The sequence below is a fragment of the Apium graveolens genome, unplaced genomic scaffold, assembly GCF_009905375.1.
Source record: "Apium graveolens cultivar Ventura unplaced genomic scaffold, ASM990537v1 ctg5753, whole genome shotgun sequence".
Lineage (NCBI taxonomy): Eukaryota > Viridiplantae > Streptophyta > Magnoliopsida > Apiales > Apiaceae > Apium > Apium graveolens.
The window spans coordinates 37,963-59,951 of NW_027419079.1; the positions used below are offsets into that span (position 1 = coordinate 37,963).

The 21,989-nt window shown below is 35.2% G+C and overlaps 3 protein-coding genes across 5 annotated transcripts; all 3 read right to left on the bottom strand.

The window, feature by feature from the left end:
• Positions 1-1,354: 1,354 nt before the first annotated feature.
• Positions 1,355-13,567, bottom strand: LOC141702800 (G-type lectin S-receptor-like serine/threonine-protein kinase At1g67520). The gene is made up of 13 exons (XM_074506411.1): positions 12,385-13,567; positions 11,833-12,014; positions 11,508-11,718; positions 11,163-11,400; positions 10,973-11,057; positions 10,566-10,807; positions 9,296-9,758; positions 8,528-8,635; positions 8,257-8,400; positions 7,907-8,117; positions 7,578-7,815; positions 7,334-7,484; positions 1,355-1,863 (listed from the first exon to the last, which is right to left on the bottom strand). The coding sequence occupies exons 1-13, from the start codon at positions 13,565-13,567 to the stop codon at positions 1,552-1,554; spliced, it is 3,768 nt and encodes a 1,255-aa protein (XP_074362512.1). The 3' UTR covers positions 1,355-1,551.
• Positions 13,568-14,025: 458 nt separating this feature from the next.
• Positions 14,026-16,314, bottom strand: LOC141702798 (uncharacterized). Of its 3 annotated transcripts, none has more exons than XM_074506409.1 (3): positions 16,038-16,314; positions 15,598-15,953; positions 14,026-15,427 (listed from the first exon to the last, which is right to left on the bottom strand). In XM_074506409.1, the coding sequence occupies exons 2-3, from the start codon at positions 15,948-15,950 to the stop codon at positions 14,179-14,181; spliced, it is 1,602 nt and encodes a 533-aa protein (XP_074362510.1). In that variant the 5' UTR covers positions 15,951-15,953; positions 16,038-16,314; the 3' UTR covers positions 14,026-14,178. The 3 variants fall into 3 exon arrangements, with proteins under 3 accessions (XP_074362510.1, XP_074362511.1, XP_074362509.1); XM_074506410.1 differs by having other exon boundaries at positions 14,026-14,726; positions 14,802-15,427; positions 15,598-16,314; XM_074506408.1 differs by having other exon boundaries at positions 15,598-16,314.
• Positions 16,315-17,293: 979 nt separating this feature from the next.
• LOC141702801 (uncharacterized) lies at positions 17,294-21,685 on the bottom strand. The gene is made up of 4 exons (XM_074506412.1): positions 21,351-21,685; positions 19,963-20,075; positions 19,780-19,864; positions 17,294-17,815 (listed from the first exon to the last, which is right to left on the bottom strand). Exons 1-4 carry the CDS (start codon positions 21,579-21,581, stop codon positions 17,726-17,728), a joined length of 519 nt encoding a protein of 172 aa, XP_074362513.1. The 5' UTR covers positions 21,582-21,685; the 3' UTR covers positions 17,294-17,725.
• Between the last annotated feature and the right edge of the window lie 304 nt (positions 21,686-21,989).

Genomic DNA, 21,989 nt, shown 5'->3' on the forward strand with positions numbered 1-21,989 from the left:
TTTTGAAGCCAAATGGATTTCGAGTGATCTTTTCCATGACCTGTAGTCACCAGATCCTTGCAGTTTTGTCACGCTAATAGATGTAGGCCCATCTAAAGGATGGATAAACATAGGGTTTTGCATATCAGTATAAAAGAACTTAGCGCTAACTGCCATTGAAAGTGAGTTTCAACAGCAAAAAAATTTGAATCAAGTATGTGTGTTGTGTTTAACAGATCTCACTTATTCACTCTTGTTGCAAAAACAAACAGTTGTTCATTCACTAGCTCTGATACCATATTGACAAAATAACAAGCAAATGAAGAGTTGTGCAAATATGTTTTAAGAGGAGGAAAGAACTGTTTGATTCAAGTCGGTGAATAACACCCAAAAGGTTGTTACATACAGCAACTTAGTACGTCCTTTTTATTGACCCTACTAGACAATGATCTTAATTGCAACATTCCAAATATAACAACTAACTACTACCAAATACCTAAGAGATGTCCGTGAGGAATACTGTAGATAAACATTACTACAATAAAGCTTAATGCTCATCTAGAATGTCACCTTCAATCTTCATCGGTATAAGATACTCAACTGATAGTTGGGTATTTCATATATGTGATACTCCACTAACAATCCACTAACAATTAGCTATCTCGTATAAATTGAATAATACACTCACAGTTGGGTATTCTATCGACTAAAGTTGACCACTTTTCAGAAATTGATCATTTTTGTTAATTTTATTTAAAAATAGGTTAAACTTGTCCTTCACCCCATATTCATTTGGGTTCTCTATCATAAACAGCTTTACTTCCCAAATCGATTTTGCAATTATCGAGTCAAAAAAGGAGTACTTAAAAAATTGTCAATATTTGATGAAATCAGTCTTTAATTGGTTGAAGAAATTAATAAGTTAAAAAGCGATTTTTAAAAAATTGTATCCGTTAACTTTCCCGAATGTGCAAAATTTGCATTGCTCCAGCCTAATATTCCTTTTAGGCTATGTTCTAAAAATTCTGATTTTTGCTTCTAAAAAAAATCGATTAATTATTGTTTGTTAGCTTTTCAAATCAATTTTGCGATATTTCAAGAATTGGTGAAACCGATCAATAGTTAATCAAAATATTAAGACGGTACATTTGAAGCTGGAGTCATTTAAAGTCGATTTAAAATCATTAACTTTATCTGATAAATTTATCAAGTTCTCAGTGTATCAGGAAATAGGAATCAGTCAATCTTCATCTAAAGTGTGTTGTGTTTCTTCCAAGTCTTTTCTAGTAATCCTAAATTATGTCTAACTCGTAACATATGATGACTTAAAGTAAAACGTACTTCCCAAATCCTTACACTTCACTTTGTGCACAAACATACAAAATGAATGAAGCACGTATAGCACAGTTGCTTCATTAAAACCCCGTGCACTCTAGAAATATACTTGTGCTACAACTTACTGGGCACAAGTTTATCATAAATTAGTACCTTTATATATGGAAAAACAGAATCATATCAGCCATTTATACAGTTTAAAGATTCAAAGTTATATTACAGAGGTGCCACTATTTCCTACCTTGCTTCCATTGCAGAAATGGAGAGACCATTCACCGAAATTTTTTCTGATAAGTTGTTCTCTTGTAATTCATTCCCACGTGCCCTGCTTCCGCTATAAAATCGCGGTTTCTTGGAAAATGGTAGAACTGCAGTGTCATTGCCTAACATGGAGATAACATCGACCATTGTAGGCCGATCAACATCATTATTTTCGACGCACAAAAGACCCAAGTGAACACATCTCAGAAATTTTTGTTGAATACATGAATCACTTATAGATGGATCAACAAGTTCAAATGCAGTATCTCTGTTCCATAACTCCCGAGCCTTGCACCATTGATAAAACAAAGTAATTTGTTAGTGTCAAATGTAATGCAGTTTCAGAGATTGAGCAAGAGATAGTGAGAGAGAGAGAGAGAATGAGAGAGAGAGAGAGAACATTGTAACTGAATTGTAAATCTACATCTCTTGAAATGATTCTGTTACAAGAAAAGAGTTATATAGGCTCGGAGTCATACAAGTGTGATACTACATTTCTAACTAACTTTTCCCCCATTTCTCTATTTCTATATTTCAATATTTAATAGTCTAATATCCCCCCTCAAGTTGAATGATTCTGAAACAAGTTGCAGACATTCAACTTGGAAAGAAAGAACTTGATAACAGCAGCACTTGTTGCCTTGGTGAACATATCAGCAGGCTACTGTCCTGAGGCCAAGTAAAACATCTGAATAATTCCCTTTTTGAGTTTTTCACGAACCAAGTGACAGTCGATTTCGATGTGCTTAATTCGTTCGTGAAATACTGGATTAGATGCTATATACAATGCTGACTTGTTGCCACAATAAAGAGAAGCTGGCATAGTATGATTTAGCTGAAAGTCATTAAGTAAAGCCAGGAGCCAAGTTATTTCACAGCACGTATCTTCCATGGCCCTGTATTCTGCCTCAGCAGACGAACGAGATATAGTTGGCTGCTTTTTGCTACGCCAAGAAACAAGAGAAGATCCAATGGTGATGCAGAAGCCAGTAAGGGATTGTCTGGACTCTGGACAACCAGCCCAGTCAGAGTCAGTATATGCTGTTATCGGTAAATTTCCAGTGGCAGAAATGAGCAATCCTTGTCCAGGTGCCTGTTTTAGATATCTAAGTACTCGATAAACAGCTTGTAAATGATCCGAACGAGGTTTTGAAAGGAATTGAGACAATACATGGACTGCATATGATAAGTCAGGTCGAGTGATGGTAAGATAGATCAAACGACCCACTAATCTTCTATACATTGCAGTATCAGTATCAGATAGGAAGACAGATGAGTTGTCAATAAGTTTGTGGTTTTGCTCAATTGGAATGACAGAAGGTTTAGCTCCAGATAAGCCAGTTTCCTTGATAAGATCAAGAGCATATTTGCGTTGGTTGAGATAAAAGCCAGTGGTTGACCTGGCAACTTCAATGCCCAAGAAATACCTGAGAGAACCCAAGTCCTTGATCTTGAATTTGGTCTTGAGAAATGCTTTCATAGCATTAATATGTTTAAAAGATGAGCCAGTAACCAATATATCATCTACAGCCATGAATATGGAATTACTAGTGAAGGTGAATAAGTTGTTATCACTTTGAGACTGTTTAAATCCATAACTCTGTAGAGCTGTAGAAAGTTTCAGATACCAACACCTAGGAGCCTGCTTCAAGCCATATAGTGATTTCCTTAATTTGCACACAAACTGAGATGAAACAGATTGATGTGCTGTAGATAGAACTCTGTATCCAGGAGGTAGTTTCATATATACTGTTTCATTTAGATCTTCATGGAGAAATACATTAGTAACATCCATTTGAGTGACATTCCAGGCCTTTTTAGCAGCAACAGCCAAGAACACTCTCATAGTGACCATCTTTGCAACAGGTACAAAGGTATCAAAATAATCAACTCTAAATTCTTGAGTGAATCCTTTGGCTACTAACCTAGCATTGTATCTTTCTACTGAACCATCTGGATTATATTTTACTTTAAACAACCATTTGCAGTCAATGACATGTTGATTTGGTGGTAAAGTAACCAACTCCCAAGTTTGATTTGATTCCAAAGCGTGAAATTCAGTTTTCATTGTAGCACACCCGTTAGGATCTATAACAGCTTGCTTAAAAGAATAAGGCACTTGAATCTGAGATGTCTTGGTTACATAAGCTTTGTATGAAGAAGATATATTCTCATAAGATATGTACTGATGAAGAGGATAAAGACAAGTAGACGCAGAATAGGTGGAGCAGGCTGTAGCAGATGGTAAACCAACATAATCCTTGAATTTTGATGGAACAGTTTTATTCCTTACTAGTCTAGCAAGAACTTGAGGTTCAATGTTAAGAATTTGTTCTGAATTATCAGAGTCTAACACTTGAGATGGAGAGTCTAATACTTGAGATTCTAAGATATGACCAACAGGTGAATCAATGGATGATTGCTCAGCATTAACATCAACAGGATTAATATCCTCAAGAGTACTCTCACAGATAGTGAATAAAGGAGTAGAAGCATGAGATTTATTTAAAAAAGGAAACACTGTTTCAACAAATCTGACATCTCTAGATATAAAGCATTTTTTAGTTGATAAATCAAGAATTCTGTAACCCTTTTTGGCATAAGGGTATCCTAAGAAAATACCTTTAATAGCTCTAGAACTTAGTTTGTCAGTGTCAGTAACATTTGTTGCATAGCAAAGACAACCAAACACCTTAAGATGATCATAATCTGGCAATTTTTTATATAGTAATTCAAAAGGTGTTTTATATTGAAGTAATTTGACAGGTAACAAGTTGATAATATGAGCAGCAGTCAAAATAAAATCTCCCCAGAATGAATTAGGAAGATGGGATTGAAACTTAAGGGCTCTAGCAATGTTAATGAGTTGTTGATGTTTTCTTTCAACCCTCCCATTTTGCTGAGGTGTATGAGCACAACTCATTTGGTGAATGATACCTTGAGACTGAAGAAGTTCAGTAACAACATGATTGGTAAACTAAGTACCATTAACAGACCTGAGGATTTTGACAGAAGTGAATTGATTCTTTGCATACTCAAGAAAATTTTTGATCAGATTTGGAACTTGAGTTTTATGCCGAAATAAGAATATCCAGGTAGCTCTGGAATGATCATCCACTATGGTTAAAAAATAAGAACATTTATTATGAGTAACCTGTTTGTAAGGACCCCATACATCAATATGGATCATATCAAACACATTGCTACTATAGGAATTACTGGAATCAAAAGATAGCCTGTGTTGTTTTGAAAAATGACAGATATCACATGAAGAAAAATCACAGTGTTTTACATGTACATCAGGAAGTTTAGTTAAGACATCAACATAAGGATGTCCTAACCTATTGTGCCACAAATTGACAGAATTAGAATTGGAAGTACAAGCACTATGATCAAAAGAATTACAAGTTTGAGAATGATCTGATGAGACTAAAGCAGATGAAGTTGAGGCTTGAAAGAGATCAGGGAGTTGTAATTTGTATAGAACATCTTGCAAGTTACCAATCTCTTTCTCCCTCTTCAAGATAAGGTCCTGCAAAATACATGTCTGTTCAGTAAAAATAACATGACATGATAGATGTTTTGTGAGTTGTGATGTTGAAATGAGATTGCAATGAAAGGAAGGCACACATAGGACTTCAAAAAGAGTGAAAGAAGATGTCAGCTTAACATTTCCTATGTGAGTGATAGGAACAATTGTATTATTTGGCAAGTGCAATACTGATTTCACAGATTTAGAATTACTCAAGACTGTGTAGTCAAATGTTATGTGATTAGTAGCTCCTGAGTCTATTATCCAGTCATATACAGCTAGAGGATTACTCATACCAGTAGTATTAGCACTAACTGTTGTAGAAAATACTGCAGATGAGAAGATCATACCAGACATATGAGCATTTGAGGAACCAGATGTCTGGCATTGAGATTGCTTAATTGATTCTTGAATCATTTTAGCAAGTTGTTGGCATTGAGTATCAGAGAAGGCATTGAGAGTAGCATTTGAGTTGTGTTCTTTGTGAGAAGTATCAGTTTTGTCTTCATTAAGACTCACATGAGCAACAACTACAGATTTGTTTCCTGCATTTTGCTTTCTTGGTTTAGGCTTAGGTTTGCCATACATTTTGTGCCACTCTGGATAGCCATGGAGACAGAAGCATTTGTCTCTGGAGTGTTCTGTCATTTGATAGTAATCACAAGTAAAAGCAGAATTACCTGTTTTCCTTTGACCAGCATTGTTTATCCCTTTAGTTCTGAAATTGGGGTTAAATTTCACATTCATTGCCATGTTTTCTGTCACAGGAGTATTAGAGATAGAAGCAAAATCTCTTTGAGATTCTTCTTGGAGAAGCAAGGAGAATGCCTGATTGAGTGATGGTATTGGTTTCATTAGAAGCAGCTGTCCCCTAATTTCAGTAAATGCATCATTCAGTCCCATAAGAAACTGACTTAGTTTCAGTATTTCTTCATACTAATTCAATTTTTGAGCACTCTGACATGAACAGTTGGTTGTTACACAGGTACATTTTGGAATAGGTGCTAGATTATCAATTTCAGCAACAAGTGTTTTGAACTTAGTAAAGTAAGATGTAACAGAGAGATTGCCTTGTTGTAGAGAAGACAACTCTTTGCGAAGTTGAAATGTCCTAGGCATGTTGCTCTGAGAGAATCTAGTAGCCAAATCTTCCCAGATTTGTTGAGCAGTAGAGATATAAGCCACACTATTTCTTATTTCAGTGGATATTGAATTCAACAACCAAGACACAACCATATCATTGCAGCGATTCCACATTGCAATTTGAGTGTTATTATCAGTTGGCTTGCTAACAGAGCCATCAATAAATCCTAGCTTAAGTTTAGCAGATAAGGCTATAGACACAGATCGACTCCATTGACGATAATTTTGCTCAGTTAAGAGCATTGTAACCAAAGGTGTGCCAGGATTATCAGAACTTTATAGAAAATAAGGATGATTAGTATCAATTGATACAGTATTAGATGATGTACCAGCAGTTGCAGTAGCATATGATCGAGTCATGATCAAAACACAATTAGATGCACACAATAAGTAGATAACAGATGCTATACAATATGTATAACAATTGTACGTATGATCAGAACAACAAGATTACAGTCCTGAACAAAGATTGATAACAAATGAGTATGAGAAAGACTTAGAGTTTGTAGAGATTACAATCGCAGAGATCACAAACTTTGCAAATCATATGGAGAGATCACAGATCGCTCTCGAAGAGATCACAGATTGATAGCGGAAGTAAATATTGTGTTCAGCAGTCGATTTCTTGCTCTGATACCATGTCAAATGTAATGCAGTTTCAGAGATTTAGCAAGAATCATTTCAAGAGATGTAGATTTACAATTCAGTTACAATGCTCTCTTTCTCTCTCATTCTCTCTCATTCTCTCTCTCTCACTATCTCGATTTCTTGCTCTGATACCATGTCAAATGTAATGCAGTTTCAGAGATTTAGCAAGAGATAGTGAGAGAGAGAGAATGAGAGAGAATGAGAGAGAAAGAGAGCATTATAACTGAATTGTAAATCTACATCTCTTGAAATGATTCTGTTACAAGAAAAGAGTTATACAGGCTTGTAGTCATACAAGTGTGATACTACATTTCTAACTAACTTTCCCCCCATTTCTCTATTTCTATATTTCAATATTTAATAGTCTAATAGTTAGTTATCAAGGTAAAATTTACTTTATTAATTATCATAGTAGTAATATGTGATATTACTTACCATTGCCACTAGGTTGGATGGACCATCAACATGATTGAAGCTGTTAATTTTTCGACCACTTAAAATTTCAAGAATCAGAACTCCGAAACTAAAAACATCCGATTTCATGGAGAATATGCCCTCCATCACATAGTGAGGAGCCATGTAACCACTACCATGATCAAAATGCAATCGATTAATGATATCTATAAATATTGGAAACTGATCTGTTACAAAAGTATTGGCCGCTATCTTAATTACTTACTATGTACCAACAACTCTGGTTGTATTTGTTTCCAATGAATTCAGCCTGAAAATTCTAGCCAGGCCAAAATCAGAAATCTTAGGATTCATGTTTTCATCAAGCAATATATTAGCAGCTTTAAGATCTCTGTGGATTATTTTCAATCTTGAGTACGTGTGAAGGTAGAGTAGTCCTTGAGCAATTCCCTCTATGATGCTAAAACGTCTCTCCCAAGTTAACTGTACCCTCTTATTTTCATCTGTCTCGAAAAAAGTATCAAAATTCAAACTCTTTAAACTTATAATATACAGCAAAATTGCAACTCAGCATGTAAATATAGTACTACTTACTAAAAAGAAAAGAATCCAAACTTCTGTTAGGCATGTACTCGTAGATTAACAACTTCTCCTGTCTATGAATGCAACAACCAAGAAGCCTGACAAGGTTTGTGTGTTGGAGTTTGGCTATGAGGATGAGCTCATTTTTTAACTCAGTCAATCCCTGTTTCGACTTTCTTGAAAGTCTCTTCACTGCTATTTCTTGTCCTTCTGAAAGTTGTCCCTGTGATTTTTCAAAGTTAGATGTGTTATTTTTCAAAGTTAGATGTCTTATGTTAAGTTGCTCAATGCAATGTCTTGCTTATTTTGTAGACAAACAAATTGATGTATATCTCTGGAGTTCAAAATCAAAAATATTTCACCTTGTAAACAGGTCCAAATCCACCCTCTCCTAGCTTATTGTCTAACGAAAAATTTCTCGTAGCAGCTATGATGCTTGTAAAGCTAAAGAATCTAAGATCACTTCCACCGTCATTTCCTAGTTCATTAATTGTGTCTGTGTATCCCTTTAGTGTCAAAACAGCTCTTGTATTTCAGTCTTCTTGGCTATCAAAGTTAAAAAGACAATGTATATGAACTGATATAATATTTTGAACAAGCTATATATTGAGTGCATATTCATGGGCCAGCTACTTTGTTTCTACCTTGTTTGATTTTTTTTCTCCGATAGTATAAAAGACCAGAGAGAAGCAGTAGAATAAGGGAGAATACCACAACAATGACAATAATCAACATCGACTTCTTCCTTTCTGCATTGAAAAGGAAGCACTGCTTTATTAGTTAGAACTCTTTAATTAGCTATACATTCTAGCTTTTCCAAGAAGAACCACATTTTTTTGTCTTCGAATTTCATATATATAGCTCGAAAGAAAGACTTGTGAACTTACTTTTTGAAAGATTGGCAGGAGACAGAACGTATACTTTTGGAAAATTACCACTGCTATGAAACTGAAACTTCGGATTGTTTCCCCTATAGAAAGTACATCCAGTATCACCATTATTCTTAAAGCCAAAACAATAGCAATCTTTCCAACACTTGGCTTTGCAGTCACTATAACCAATATTACCATCGTTATCATACGAAACATTGTAATATTCAAAGTATCCTGTTTGGATTTCATACTTCTGGAGGTGATTCCTACACTTAGGCTGCTCCCACAGCTCACATCCTGCATACAAAGGCTGGGATGCTCCTGTGTTGTATCCATAACAATTATCAACATATGCAATCTGTGGCCTATCTTCATCAAATATATTTCCCTGGTAGTCCAACCTCCAACCTGATACCAATTTTCGAGACAAAGGTGTCAAAAAAGGGTCAATCATAAGTGAATAAGAGAAGAACTCCTCGTATTTATTTGTAACATTTTTGAATATGTAATTGAGGTTGATGGCCTCAACCATAGGTCTGATGTTCTCAAAGTCTTTATTAATCAACTTCCCGCTAGTCCAGAAAATCTTTCCTCGATATTTGATCACCAAGATTCTTTTCTTGTGATCCCATTCCAGAGTGAAAGCTCCAGAGGATGGATCAGTTACACCCAACCAAGAAGTTAATGACCACGTGCGGTTAGTCTTGTGGTTGATCCCAAGTTTCATACCTGGTAAAAGTGCATCAGTGGGATGATCAAAGCTTTGCCAAAGAGCAACTTTCCCTTCTTTAAGTACTAAATTTCCATTATTTAACAGTGTTACCATTCTGTTTGAGCCTCGGCCAGAATATAAAATGATAGGATTATGGACATTATTGTGGCTGATGATAAGACTGCCTGATGTGTCTACAGAGAGCATGCCCGTATTGTTACGAATAGGTGTGTCTCTATTAGCAACCCAAGCTGGATGCTCAATAGTAAGTCCTTCACTGGAATTGGTGTAAGTGTACCATATGCCTAACTGAGATCGGAATCTTTTATATGAAAGAACCCCATGGAAAAAAGGCTATTGGAAGAAACTAATGTGGTTGAAGAATCAAAGAATTCACCTTGTTTTAGAGTGTTCTTCTGATTTGTAACAACTATTATTTCAAGAATAATGAGAAAAATCAACATTATGGAAAATACCATTATTCTCAGTGCTCACTTAGCTTGGATGCTGATTATTTTTGGAATCAACTAGCTACCTATAACTAATGTGCAAGTCAACTCATGTCAAGTCTGTGGTTATTTGTTTATGGTTTAGTCTAACCATGGCTAAATTTGATCTGATCTTATTTGTTTGACCCTTTCATGTTGGCAAATATGCTATACAGATGGTCTAAATACTTGTTCAAGGGTGTGCTTTTCATCAAAATATAAATATAAATCATTTTCTATTTCACTGTCTGTGTTGACTCATATATTGTTTGATTCAGGAAAGAAGTGTATTACATGATTTTATAATTTTACATCATTTTAGCGAGTTAAACAAGTACCATCAGGAGCAGTATGTATCTTAGAAGGAAAAATTGTAATACCCAAAATGGATCAGTTTATGTAATTTGTAGTTTGTACAATTCAGATATAATCTTCAGATACAAGTAATTTGGCACCAGTATTTTACCAAGTATTAGTCCTTTATAAAGAAACAAATTTATAGTACTGAGACAAGCTTCACTAATTTCTATCTTGCTTCCATCACAGAAATAGAAAGACCATTCAGTGATATGTTTTTTGATGGCATGGTCTCATGTGATTGTTTCTCACATGCCCTGCTTCCGGTACAGAATGCTGGCCTCATAGGCAGCGGTAAAATTGCAGTGTCATTTCCTAACATGGAAATCAGATTAATCATTGTAGGCCGATCAAGAGCATTTTCTTCAACACACAAAAGGCCCAGATGAACACATCTCAGAAATTGGTGTTCAATGCATGAATTGCTTATTGATGGATCCATAAGCTCAAATGCAGCATCTCTGTTCCACAATTCCCAAGCCTTGTTGATAATATAATCAAATAATGTGTTAGTTATAAGGTTTAATTAACTTGTAAATGATAATCCTTGTGAAAATAGATAAGTATATGTAATATAACTTACGAATGCCACTAGATTTAAAGGACCTTCAACGTGATTGAAGCTGTTGATTTTTCGGCCACTTAGGATTTCAAGGATCAGAACTCCAAAGCTATAAACATCAGATTTTATTGAGAATATGCCCTCCATCAGATACTCGGGAGCCATGTAGCCACTATCATTTATATTATTGAAATTTATTAATCATATGTAATGTATATGCATAGGCAATGTCTTAATTACAAACTGATAAATACTAGCAAGTAGTAAGCCAACTTACTGTGTGCCAACGACTCTGCTTGTATTTGTCTCTGACGAGCTCAGCTTGAAAATTCTAGCCAAACCAAAATCTGAAATCTTAGGATTCATGTTCTGATCAAGCAATATATTAGCTGCTTTCAGATCTCTGTGGATTATTTTCAATCTTGAGTACATGTGAAGGTAAAGTAGTCCTTGAGCAATTCCCTCTATGATGCTAAAACGTCTCTCCCACGTTAAATGCTCCCTCTTACTTTCATCTGTCTCAAACAAGTGACAATTTTGGAGCAAACTCCATTAGTTAAACATATAATAGTATTGCATTTTGCAAGTCAACAAGTGAATAGATCAATAGAGTATGACTTACTAAACAGAAAAGAATCTAAGCTTTTATTAGGCATATATTCATAGATTAACATCTTTTCCTGTCTATGAATGCAACAACCAAGCAGCCTGACTAGATTTGTATGTTGGAGTTTGGCTATAAGAATGAGCTCAGTTTTCAACTCTGTCAATCCCTGTGTCGACTTTCTTGAAAGTCTCTTCACTGCTATTTCTTGCCCTTCTGAAAACTCTCCCTGTGAATTGTAATTATTCAAAGTTATTAGTGATGTGTTGCGTACATTACAGTAAATTCTTATTTGTAGACAAACACACATGTTCCTCAGAATTCAGGAAGAGTTATAATGAACCTTGTGAACAGGTCCAAATCCGCCCTCTCCTAGCTTATTGTCTGACGAGAAATTTCTGGTAGCAGCTACGATACTTGTAAAGCTAAAGAATTTAAGATCATATCTGCCATCATCCCCTAGAGCATTAATTGTGTCTGTGTACCCCTTCAGTGTCAACAGATCTTTTATTTCTGTCTTCTTTGCTATCAAGGTCAACAACATAGGAGAAATAGTAGATTCAGATATTGTGAGACAACAAAACCATGTTGTGCATATTTCTAAGACATTAACTGTGTTAAATACCTTGTTTGTTTTTTCTCCTCCGATAGTATAAAAGACTGGAGAGAAGCACTAGAAATAAGGAAAGTACAACAACAATGATGAAAATTAATACTTGCTTCTTCCTTTCTGCATTAAAATGAAATCACTAATTTATTAGTTAGACTAATCTTAAATTAACTGACTCTATATACTCGACTTTGCTAAGGGAAAAACAAGTCAATATGTATAGCTAAATAACATATCCATCTTTGTTATGTAAAGCTAAAAGAGAAAAACGACTTGTGAACTTACTTTCTGAAGGATTGGCAGGAGGCAGAACATATATTTTAGGATAATTACCACTGCTATGAAACGTCAAATTACTTCCCCTATAGAAAGTGCATCCAGTATCACCATTATTCATAAAACCGAAACAATTGCAATCTTCCCAACACTTAACTTTGCAGTCACTGTAACTAAGGCTTGTGTTATTATCATCAATTAGAGAAACATTGTTGTTTTCAAAATAACCTGTTTGGATTTCATACTGAAGGGGATCCCTACACATAGGCTGCTCCCACAACTTACATCCTGCATAGAAAGTGTGTGGTGGTGATGATCTTGTGTTGTATCCATAACAATTGTCAACACCTGCAATTTGTGGACGATCTTCATCAAATATATTTCCCTGGTAATCCAAGTGCCAACCTGATAAAAGTTTTCGAGACTCAGGTGTGAAAACTGGATCGACCATAAGTGTATAATAGAAGTACTCTTGCTCCTCATTTGAAATTATTTTGAATTTGTAATTGAGGTTAATGAACTCAACCATAGGTCTGATGTACTCAAAATTTTGGTTGATCAATTTTCCACTAGTCCAATAAATCTTCCCTCGAAATTTAACTACCAAAATTCTTTCTCTGTAATCCCATTCTAGAGTGAAAGCTCCAGAGGCTGGATTGCTTTTACCTATCCAAGAAGTTAATGCCCACGTCCAGTTAGTCTTGTGGTTTATCCCAAGTTTCATTCCTGGTAAAAGTGCATCCGTGGGATAATCAAAGCTTTGCCATAGAACTATATTCCCTTCTTTAAGTACAAAATTCCCATTATCCAAGAGCTGCACCCTTCTGTTTAAGCCTCTACCAGAATATAAGACAATAGGATTTTCCGCATCACTGTGACTGATAATTAAATTGCCTGCTACGGAGTCTACTGTGAGCACACCTGTACTCTCATGAATAGGTGTGTCTCTATTAGCAATCCATGCCGGATGCTTAATGTTAAGTCCTTCGCTGGAGTTGGTGTACCATATTCCCAAGTAAGTCAGATTGGAACCCGTCAAAGTAAAGAATCCCAAGGTAAAGAGCTGATTCGTTGAAACTAATGTGGTAGTGGAATTGATGGACTCGCCCTGTCTCAGAAAGTGCTGCTCCGCTGCAACAAGAAATTCTACAAAAATTATCAACCATAACAACATTTTCGGAAATACAACCATTCTTAAATTTTGAAATTCTGTCAGCTAGAAAGCTATGATGCTTATTGTTTCTGGAAACAAGCTGGCTATAACTACTGTTTAAGTCGACTCATAACAAGTCGTTGGTTTTTTGGCAAATTGTGGCTACATACAGTAGATGCTGGTGAATATTCAGTCTCAAAGTGTGATTACCATCCACGATTGAAGAGTCAAGAAAGTACAGTGATTAAAGAACATATCATTGTCTTTTTAAATTGCATGAAATCTCTTTACTAATGTATTGTTTGTCTGTTTCCCTGTGGACTCGCATATTGTTAGATTAAGCTAGATTTCAAAACTTAAACATCACAATACCTTAAATGAGTAATGTGCAAAGTGACGTCTGTCATGGAAGAATAAATCAACAATGCAGTTGATAAATTACTACTGATTACTGAATGTCTCTTCAGGGAAAGGTAATCTGTAAGACGGATCAAATTATATAGCTTGTAAATGGTACGAGACAGGGATTATTTTGTTTATTACAAAAAGAATACAGATTGATATAAGCAAAGCTGCTGTCGAAATTGTAATGAAAAGTACATCTTTACAGTGTCTTGTTTATACTAGGACATAATGTATGAGGTTGGGACTTAGGCTGAGGCTGTCTGATCCGGATTTTCGTAGTCCATTTCAGTGTGCTCACTCACATTCCCAGCAGCAACAGCTCCTTCAAAGTTACTAATGTTAGAAAATATCAATGCAAGGATCCCAAATATGGAAGCACAAAATGCAACCCCAAATGGCCTTGCAATTGTCCCAGCACCAGCTGTTGCAAGCGTGAAACCTACACATGTTCCAAGAGCTCTTACCCATGAAAACCACACTGCGAATGCACCTTCTTTTCCAGATGGAGAACAATCTAACAACAAATTTCTTCCAAAAGCATGTAATACACCAGAAGCAGTGCCTTGAACTGCGGTAAAGAGCAAAACATGTTGGCTCTGCCAGTTCTTGTGGCGATAGTATAGCCCAAACCCGGTGATCATTGTTGAAAGAAAAAAGCCCAGCAACTGCATTTTCACCGCATCTGCCCTAATAAATTGCTGGAGTGGATGTAGTAGTGGTAAAGACAATAAAGGGACCGCAAAATATGTTATCCATATAAACAAAATGGTCTTTGGCTCTAAACAAAGCTGTCCTACAAGAAAAAGTACACCTCCAGTGAATATGGACATTGTAGTCATGGAAGAAAGAAAAACGCTAGCAAGACTACCAGCTGCATGTGGATAGCTAAAAACTGAAACAATGTGTGTTTTGGGAACAGAGCTAGGAGAAATTGTTGAATTCCCGCTAGGCCTGTTAGCAGTGAAGATATGTATTACTCCTGTGAGCCACATTAACCCACTGAAAATAGCAACAATCCATAAGCTTGTGAATTCATCTGGACCACGAAGCATGTGGTATGTGAAGGTGGAGAAAATGACAGAACCTAAAAAGCCAGCAGAAGTGGCATAAAGGGAAAGCCGACTTGCAATCCCTTGCCTTGATGTGAATTCGTTTTTGTGAATGCTGGAGCCAACAAATCCGCGAACCATAAGACCAAGGGAACGCGTGTGGGAGGCAGTGCCAACAGTTGCAGCTACAACAATGGCAGCAATGTATGGTGGGAAGATCCAATGTGTTTTGAAAAATCCAGCAGGAAGGCAGAATATGGCTCCAAGAGCTGTCACTGCTCCCGCTAGAAGTTGAGGCTGTGTACCATAGTCAAGGTTGATTGAGATGATGCCAAGAACTGGTGCTGACAGGATTATCCCTATAAACCAAGAAATTGATGTCCACTCTAATGCTGAGAAACTCGCGTTGCTAACATTAATTAATTTTGATGTTAATCCTTGGTACCTGCGGTGCATGAGAAATGCAAGTAAAGGTGCATATTACATTTCGTCAAACTTAACATATCAACTCCCACCATTTTAAACACTAAATTTTGCATCAAAACTTGTTTTTTAAACCTTGTAGTTACTAGTTACCCTACAGAATTACTTGTGTGAATAGCACAATTTACTTACACTTGCATGTCCTTTTTAGTACAATTCAATCCCTCAAAGCTTTTCTCCCACCCCTGCGATGTCTCTGGTGCTTTGAAAATATGGCTTATAATAAGTGGGAACAAGATAGGAATAAGAACAGTGTGAAGAAAATATGAACACAGGCCATAGAAACACCAAAGTATAACTTCACCCTTGTTAGGTTTATCTTGAATTCCCCCATATTCTCTATAGACTTCTTTAGCTCTCTCTAGCTTCATACTCACACTATGCACATCTGGTGTCTCCACATCTGTCACCTGACTCACCTCCTCTTCTAGCACTCTGGAACGTCGCGCTTGTTCAACACCTTCAACATTGGTTGGTTCTGCCATTAACTATAAGAGAAACCTTGTTGGTTTTGAGCAAATTTAAGATTAATATGGCAGTGTGAATATGGTTAGACATATAATTAGTAGAACCTTCACAGCTGGTTGTTAAAGCCTAGGCCTTGATTATTAGTATATTGTAGTACTGGCGTCTTTTGTGATCATTTGGAGTATAATAGAAATGACAGTTATGCATCTCTCAGGCAAAAAGATGATAGAAATGTGGGAAATAGTTTATAATATAGTAGCCTTGTTTGTCAATAACTATGAGAAACATTGTAGAGACCCCATGGCTATTGGCTCGTGACCAGAAAAAGAGACATATTCCTGAATGTTAATGTGCTTGCTTTGTGTGATCGTTTTGCTTGGAATAAACCTAATAACTAGTTGGTAAATCCTTAAGTTGCCGTTTGCATAACTTGAATAAACCTAATAATTAGCAACTATAATAAACCTAATAATTTGTAATTTGAATAAGAATTGAAAAAGAAATCGAAATCGAAATCCTTTTTGGCTTGAAAAATGTTCATTAAAGTCTGATGCAACTGTGTTACAGAAACTTCACTTTACACCGTATGAATTGTTAGATTCAAAACTATTAACATCTGATGCAACTGTATATTATAGGGTTTGGGGTTAACAGTTTTAGCCTATTTTTAAAGCTTAAGCTTTTTCAACTTTTGTTTTCCATGTTATAACTTCAGAATTTATAGTAGATGCCGGAAGAAAGCAAAAATAGGAGAAACATATATTATTAGAGTTGCATATACTAATACATAGCTGTAAATATACTTGTCCATTACATGCATCATATGAAAAGTCATAAGATTTAAAACTAATTAATTTTTAATTTTTTTCGGATTTTTGCTGGCTCGACCCTGAGTTTTGTGATTTCTTCAGGGAGGAGCTTGTTATCGGTTGAAGTTGGTGGTGAATTTCTGATAGGTCTCAACCCTAAGTTTTTGTGATGTTTTCAAGGAGAAGCTTTTGTTGTAGGTTGGTCGAAGTTGGTGAATTCTTGCATGGTTTAGTTGAGTCCTTTGAAGGAGCAAGTGATGTTGGCTTTTGCCGAGTCCTTCAAGCTGCTCAGCCACATTTCCCACCATGGAAATTACATAAACTATTTGAACTTGGTCAAATAGTTTTGCTCATGGTTCACATGCACAACTACAATTACATAAACAAATTTCAGCCTTTTCGGATTGTGTACAATAAGCGGTTGTATATACCAAAAGCACCACTTGTTTTACATGAATTAACTATTGGTAAAAAGCTTTAAATTTTTCCACCATTGATAAACATAGTTATATGTTGGAACACAAGGAAATAATAAATTTAACAACAAAATGTAAAATGTGAGATTAAGCTATAGTATTTAATAACTGGGGTGTGGAGTCTGCAAGTTTTACAGATCATTTATTGACAATAATAATTTCAAATATTGACCCAAAGCAGTGGCAACACATATCTGCAGCTGTAGCCTTCTGCAGCTACTACTACTAAAGATGCTTTAAATCATAAAAGATGAACAAGGACCGGAGTATACATTTTCCAAACACAATATGCCATCCCATGTGGACAATAACTCAGTTTGAAGAAACAATAACAAATCATTTTTATCTCGACTTGGAAAATCAAGTTATGGCAGGAATTATCCTGCAACTAAAAAGAACAAAAACATTCTCCATTACCTTGCCTCACCAGTTCTGTTATCTAAAACTAGAGTACAGCCACCTAAATACTCCTTTAAATCCATGTTGGCAATACCAGATTACTCGAATTCAGGCGCCAAAATTTAGCTTTTTCATTACTGTTGCATAAGCCGCCGGAACAATGCCAGGTTGTCTGAGTCTACGTTTGGATTTCTTTGACTGTAGTGAGCAACGGAGACTGAGTTAATTCCTCACTTAAGATACACAGTTTAGGATCACCTTCACGAAAATCTCATAAAAGGATGAAAACAAAACATGGCCCACCACAAATTATTTCATTTTCCAATATTAAAATACAGTTACTAGGAATTGGTGGCAACAGACACATGGTTCCAGAAAAAAAGTTAACTGTTGCTTTCTACACAATTAAACTTGAGAAAAGGAAAAATAAAATGAAAAGGAATCATCACTGCATTTATGTTTTTCTTTTGCTCCTATCTGAAAATTATAGGGTCAGCGCCCCAAATTTTAAGCAATAACTTAAAAAACTTTTTCTACAATCACTTGACAAAAAAACAAGCTAATCCAGGATTATAAGTTGATGTAGTTACCTAGACGCAATATTCGTACGTAACTGATAAGTCATAACAATACGCGAAACACTTTCATTTACCAACTTATTGTTAATATTAGTGGCAGAGTAGCAGCAATAGTTATCCACTAATCCCAATGCCTATTACCGGTAAGGGGGAAAGGCATACCCCAACCCCTGTACTACGCGTACACTATGCTTACTGGCTACTGGTACTATAATAATATGTTCTAGCTTAAATTATAGATAGCGATGACAAGATTTATTAAGCAATGAATTATACAAATCCCAAGAGTAATTAATTAATATTATTCCCAAGAAAAATGTGTAATCAAATCTTAGTAATAATGTGGGGAATAACATCAGTACATCACTTATATAGACTATGAAACCCTAGTATTAAACCTAATGGACTAAGGCACGTGAACAATTGGGCTTTATTGTAAATAAACTACTTGATGCGGGACAAGATTGTAGAAACAATGATTTATTAAACAAAAAACGATAATATGATAATAAGCAATGAATTATACAATCCCTAGTAATAATGTGGGGAATAACATCACTTATATAGACCATTAAACCCTAGTATTAAACCTAATGGACTAAGGCACGTGAACAATTGGAGTTTATCGTAAATAACTTGATGCGGGACAAGATTGTAGAAACAATAATTTACTAAACAAAAAAGCAGAATATGATAATAAGCAATGAATTATACGATCCCAAGAATAAAATCGATATTATTCTCAATGAAGTGTATAATCAAAGCTCCGTAATAATGTGGGGATTACAATACTTATATAGGAACAGAAACCCTAATACATAGCCTAATGGACCGAGGCCCGTAACAATTGGGCTTTATTATAAATAACATATTTAATTAATAAACTACTAGCCCCGCATATAAAACACAAAAAAATAATTTTAATCCTATCTAATCTAAATACATATAAACTCATAAATAACATATATAAACATTCTCCACTCCCGTTCATCATCAATACTTGTAAGTGCGCATCTAACTACTATTGGTAATTGTATTAGTTAATAGCTATAATTAAGTATGAGGTCGATTTCAATACACAAGTGTTGTGATTGTAATCACCTCACTCGCAATAAGATTCCATTTATTATATGGCTAGGCTAGGATTAACTACATTCAGTTTCAACGGTAACTAAAGCTCATTGGTAGATATACATGATACCAGAAAATCAGTGACGAAATCATACTAAAGGTAATCCATGATACAACTTGCAATTAATTTATCTGTAAAAACTTGATCTGCATCACACTTCATCGCAAAGTTATTATATTCATGATCATGATCTGCCTCTTAAAACTAGATTAAGTGGAGTCACTAGACACTACTATCCAAATTTAGCATTGCACCAATAAATAAAATAGATGATCTTTTTTTTGTCAATTCCATTTAAAAACACAAGTTCCTTTACTACAATATTTTTAACAAAGCCTTTTAAATGGTGTAAACTGAAAGTTCTGCAAATACTTCATCTATAAGATTTGATGAACTGAAAATAAAAAATTACAGGTATATCTATTTCATTGTAGAAGAAAGTGAAGTAATACCTTCAAATGTGCATTGTGCCTTTTCCCCTCCTTCCAACGTCTAATCAGACCGTCATTCATAACCCTAAATCTTCCTTTGTATGACCTAAAAATACAATCCGATGCATGTAATTACTCCATCTCTTTTACACATAAAACAATCATACATTCAAAGACACAAATAAAAGAAGATTGAGGACATACGAATAAGATTTCATTTTGACTTTCTTGACCTTCGAGACAATTGGGGTAGCTGGTCTCCTAAGCTTCAATGTTCTTTTCCTTTGTTTCAGAGTCCAATGCCTCACTTGTATCAACTGATACACAAATTCCCACAAGAAGAAAAATAACAATCAACTCAACGCAAAATATCTTTGTACTCTACACACATGAGTATTGTAATGTCTTTTACATATAATACTCTCAAAAAAGAGTAATTGTACAGATTGCACAGTAAATAACTGAAATCGCAAACAATAACTACAAGGGTCTTGCTATTTCTCTGCAATTCCTAGAAACCCAATAACATAAAATAAATGGGTCTTTCATAGACTACACTTCCAAGAAAGGGCAATTGACACATTCTATTTTTTCCCCCACCTCTTCCCATTTTATCGCAATTTCTCAAATATCAATTATATATAAATGAATCTTCCACAAAGTAAACTTTCAAAAAAAAGTGATCGACATATTGTACAATCATAAATAAGTCAATTTGAAACAATTTAATTAGAAGTTTCACATTCTGCATCGACTTCTCAACAACCAATCACAAATTAAATTAAACGGTTCTTACCGAATTATATTTCAAAAAAAAACTAATCCACAAATTGTACACTCATAAAAGTGTGAATTCACTAAAATTAGCAAGGGCCTTGCTACTTTGTCTCTCAAAACTAATAAAACATGGGTCTTTCGTAGATTACATCCTCAGAAAAAATAATAATCATGCTATAAATTCATAAATGAGTAAACTTGCAACAACATTTACAAGGGCATTTTCATTTCCTCTCCAATTTCAAGAAGCCAATCAAAACCCCTAAAAGGGAACTTACAAAATCACAGATACTTGCAGCTAAATTACATGTAAAACCATAAATTAATAAACTTGCAACAATATCACAAGGGCCTTATCATTTCCTCTCCAATCTCACAAAACCAATCAAAACCCCTAAAAGGGCACTTACAAAATCACATAAACTTACATTACATGTAAATCCATAAATTAATAAACTTGCAACAATATCATAAAGGACCTTATCATTTCCTCTCCAATTTCACAAACGAATCAAAACCACGAAAAGAGCACTTGCACATATACTTACGGAGCTACATTACATGTAAAACCATAAATTAACAAACTTGCAACAATATAATCAAGGGCCTTATCATTTCCTCTTCAATTTCACAAACCCAATCAAAACCCCGAAAAGGGTACTTATAAAATCACATATACTTACAGATACACACATGTAAAACCATAAATTAGCAAACTTGAAACAACAATCACAAAGGCCTTATCATTTCCCGACCAATTCCAGAAAACCAATCAAGAAACCAAAAAGGGCAGTCATAACATGACATATACTTACAGATACATTACATGGAGAAGCATGATTAAAGAGTGAGAAGCTTGTTCTTGAAGGGGCAACAAAAAGAGGGTTTAAATTAGAAGAAACAAAGAGGGGTTTGTGAGTAAAATGATTAGAAGTAGAAGAAGAGTGAAGAAGACGATGGGAGTGTATGAGAGGAGGAGTGGTGGTGGTGCGGTGGTTGACGGCGGCGGCGGCGAGTGATCGGAGCTTGGAGCACCATCGTTGCATCTTTGTTTGTTTGGATCGGAAAGGGGGTTTTGGCAAATGAAATGATTTTGGGTTTTTAGTTTCTGGGCGGGTCAGATTTTCCCTGGGGGACTCGGAATTTTAGCTTTTTTTGGTTAAGGGGACTTATAATTAACACATCTTTAATACACAAATATAAAATTAACAATTTTCTAAAATGTGGGTAAAAATATCGGTTTGATTATGTATTTTAAAGTTGGGTACCCTTATTATGTATTAAAATCTATTATTATATATAATAGAGCAATTAGGGAGTTCAATGAGACAATTTAATAATTTGAAATTACTTAAGTACCTCTCATGAATATGTATTAATAACTATTAAATTTAATAACATATATTAATTACATCTAGCTCATTAATTATTAATAATTATATATTTATTACTAC

Bases quoted from the DNA above. Each gene is read 5' to 3' on its own strand.
- LOC141702800 (XM_074506411.1), bottom strand. From the start codon at position 13,567: ATGGTTGTATTTCCGAAAATGTTGTTATGGTTGATAATTTTTGTAGAA. The intron at 9,759-10,565 runs ATCACATGAGAC...TTACACCAATTC, and splicing joins AGCAGGGCATGTGAGAAACA to CAGTGAAGGACTTACTATTG. The intron at 8,636-9,295 runs GTTGAGGCCATC...GCAGAAAGGAAG, and splicing joins TTGAGAACATCAGACCTATG to AAGTCGATGTTGATTATTGT.
- LOC141702798 (XM_074506409.1), bottom strand. From the start codon at position 15,950: ATGGCAGAACCAACCAATGTTGAAGGTGTTGAACAAGCGCGACGTTCC. The intron at 15,428-15,597 runs GTAAGTAAATTG...CATGCACCGCAG, and splicing joins ACTAAAAAGGACATGCAAGT to GTACCAAGGATTAACATCAA.
- LOC141702801 (XM_074506412.1), bottom strand. From the start codon at position 21,581: ATGCAACGATGGTGCTCCAAGCTCCGATCACTCGCCGCCGCCGCCGTC. The intron at 20,076-21,350 runs GTAAGTATATGT...TTTGTGTATCAG, and splicing joins CTTCTCCATGTAATGTATCT to TTGATACAAGTGAGGCATTG. The intron at 19,865-19,962 runs GTATGTCCTCAA...TTGTATTTTTAG, and splicing joins GTCAAAATGAAATCTTATTC to GTCATACAAAGGAAGATTTA.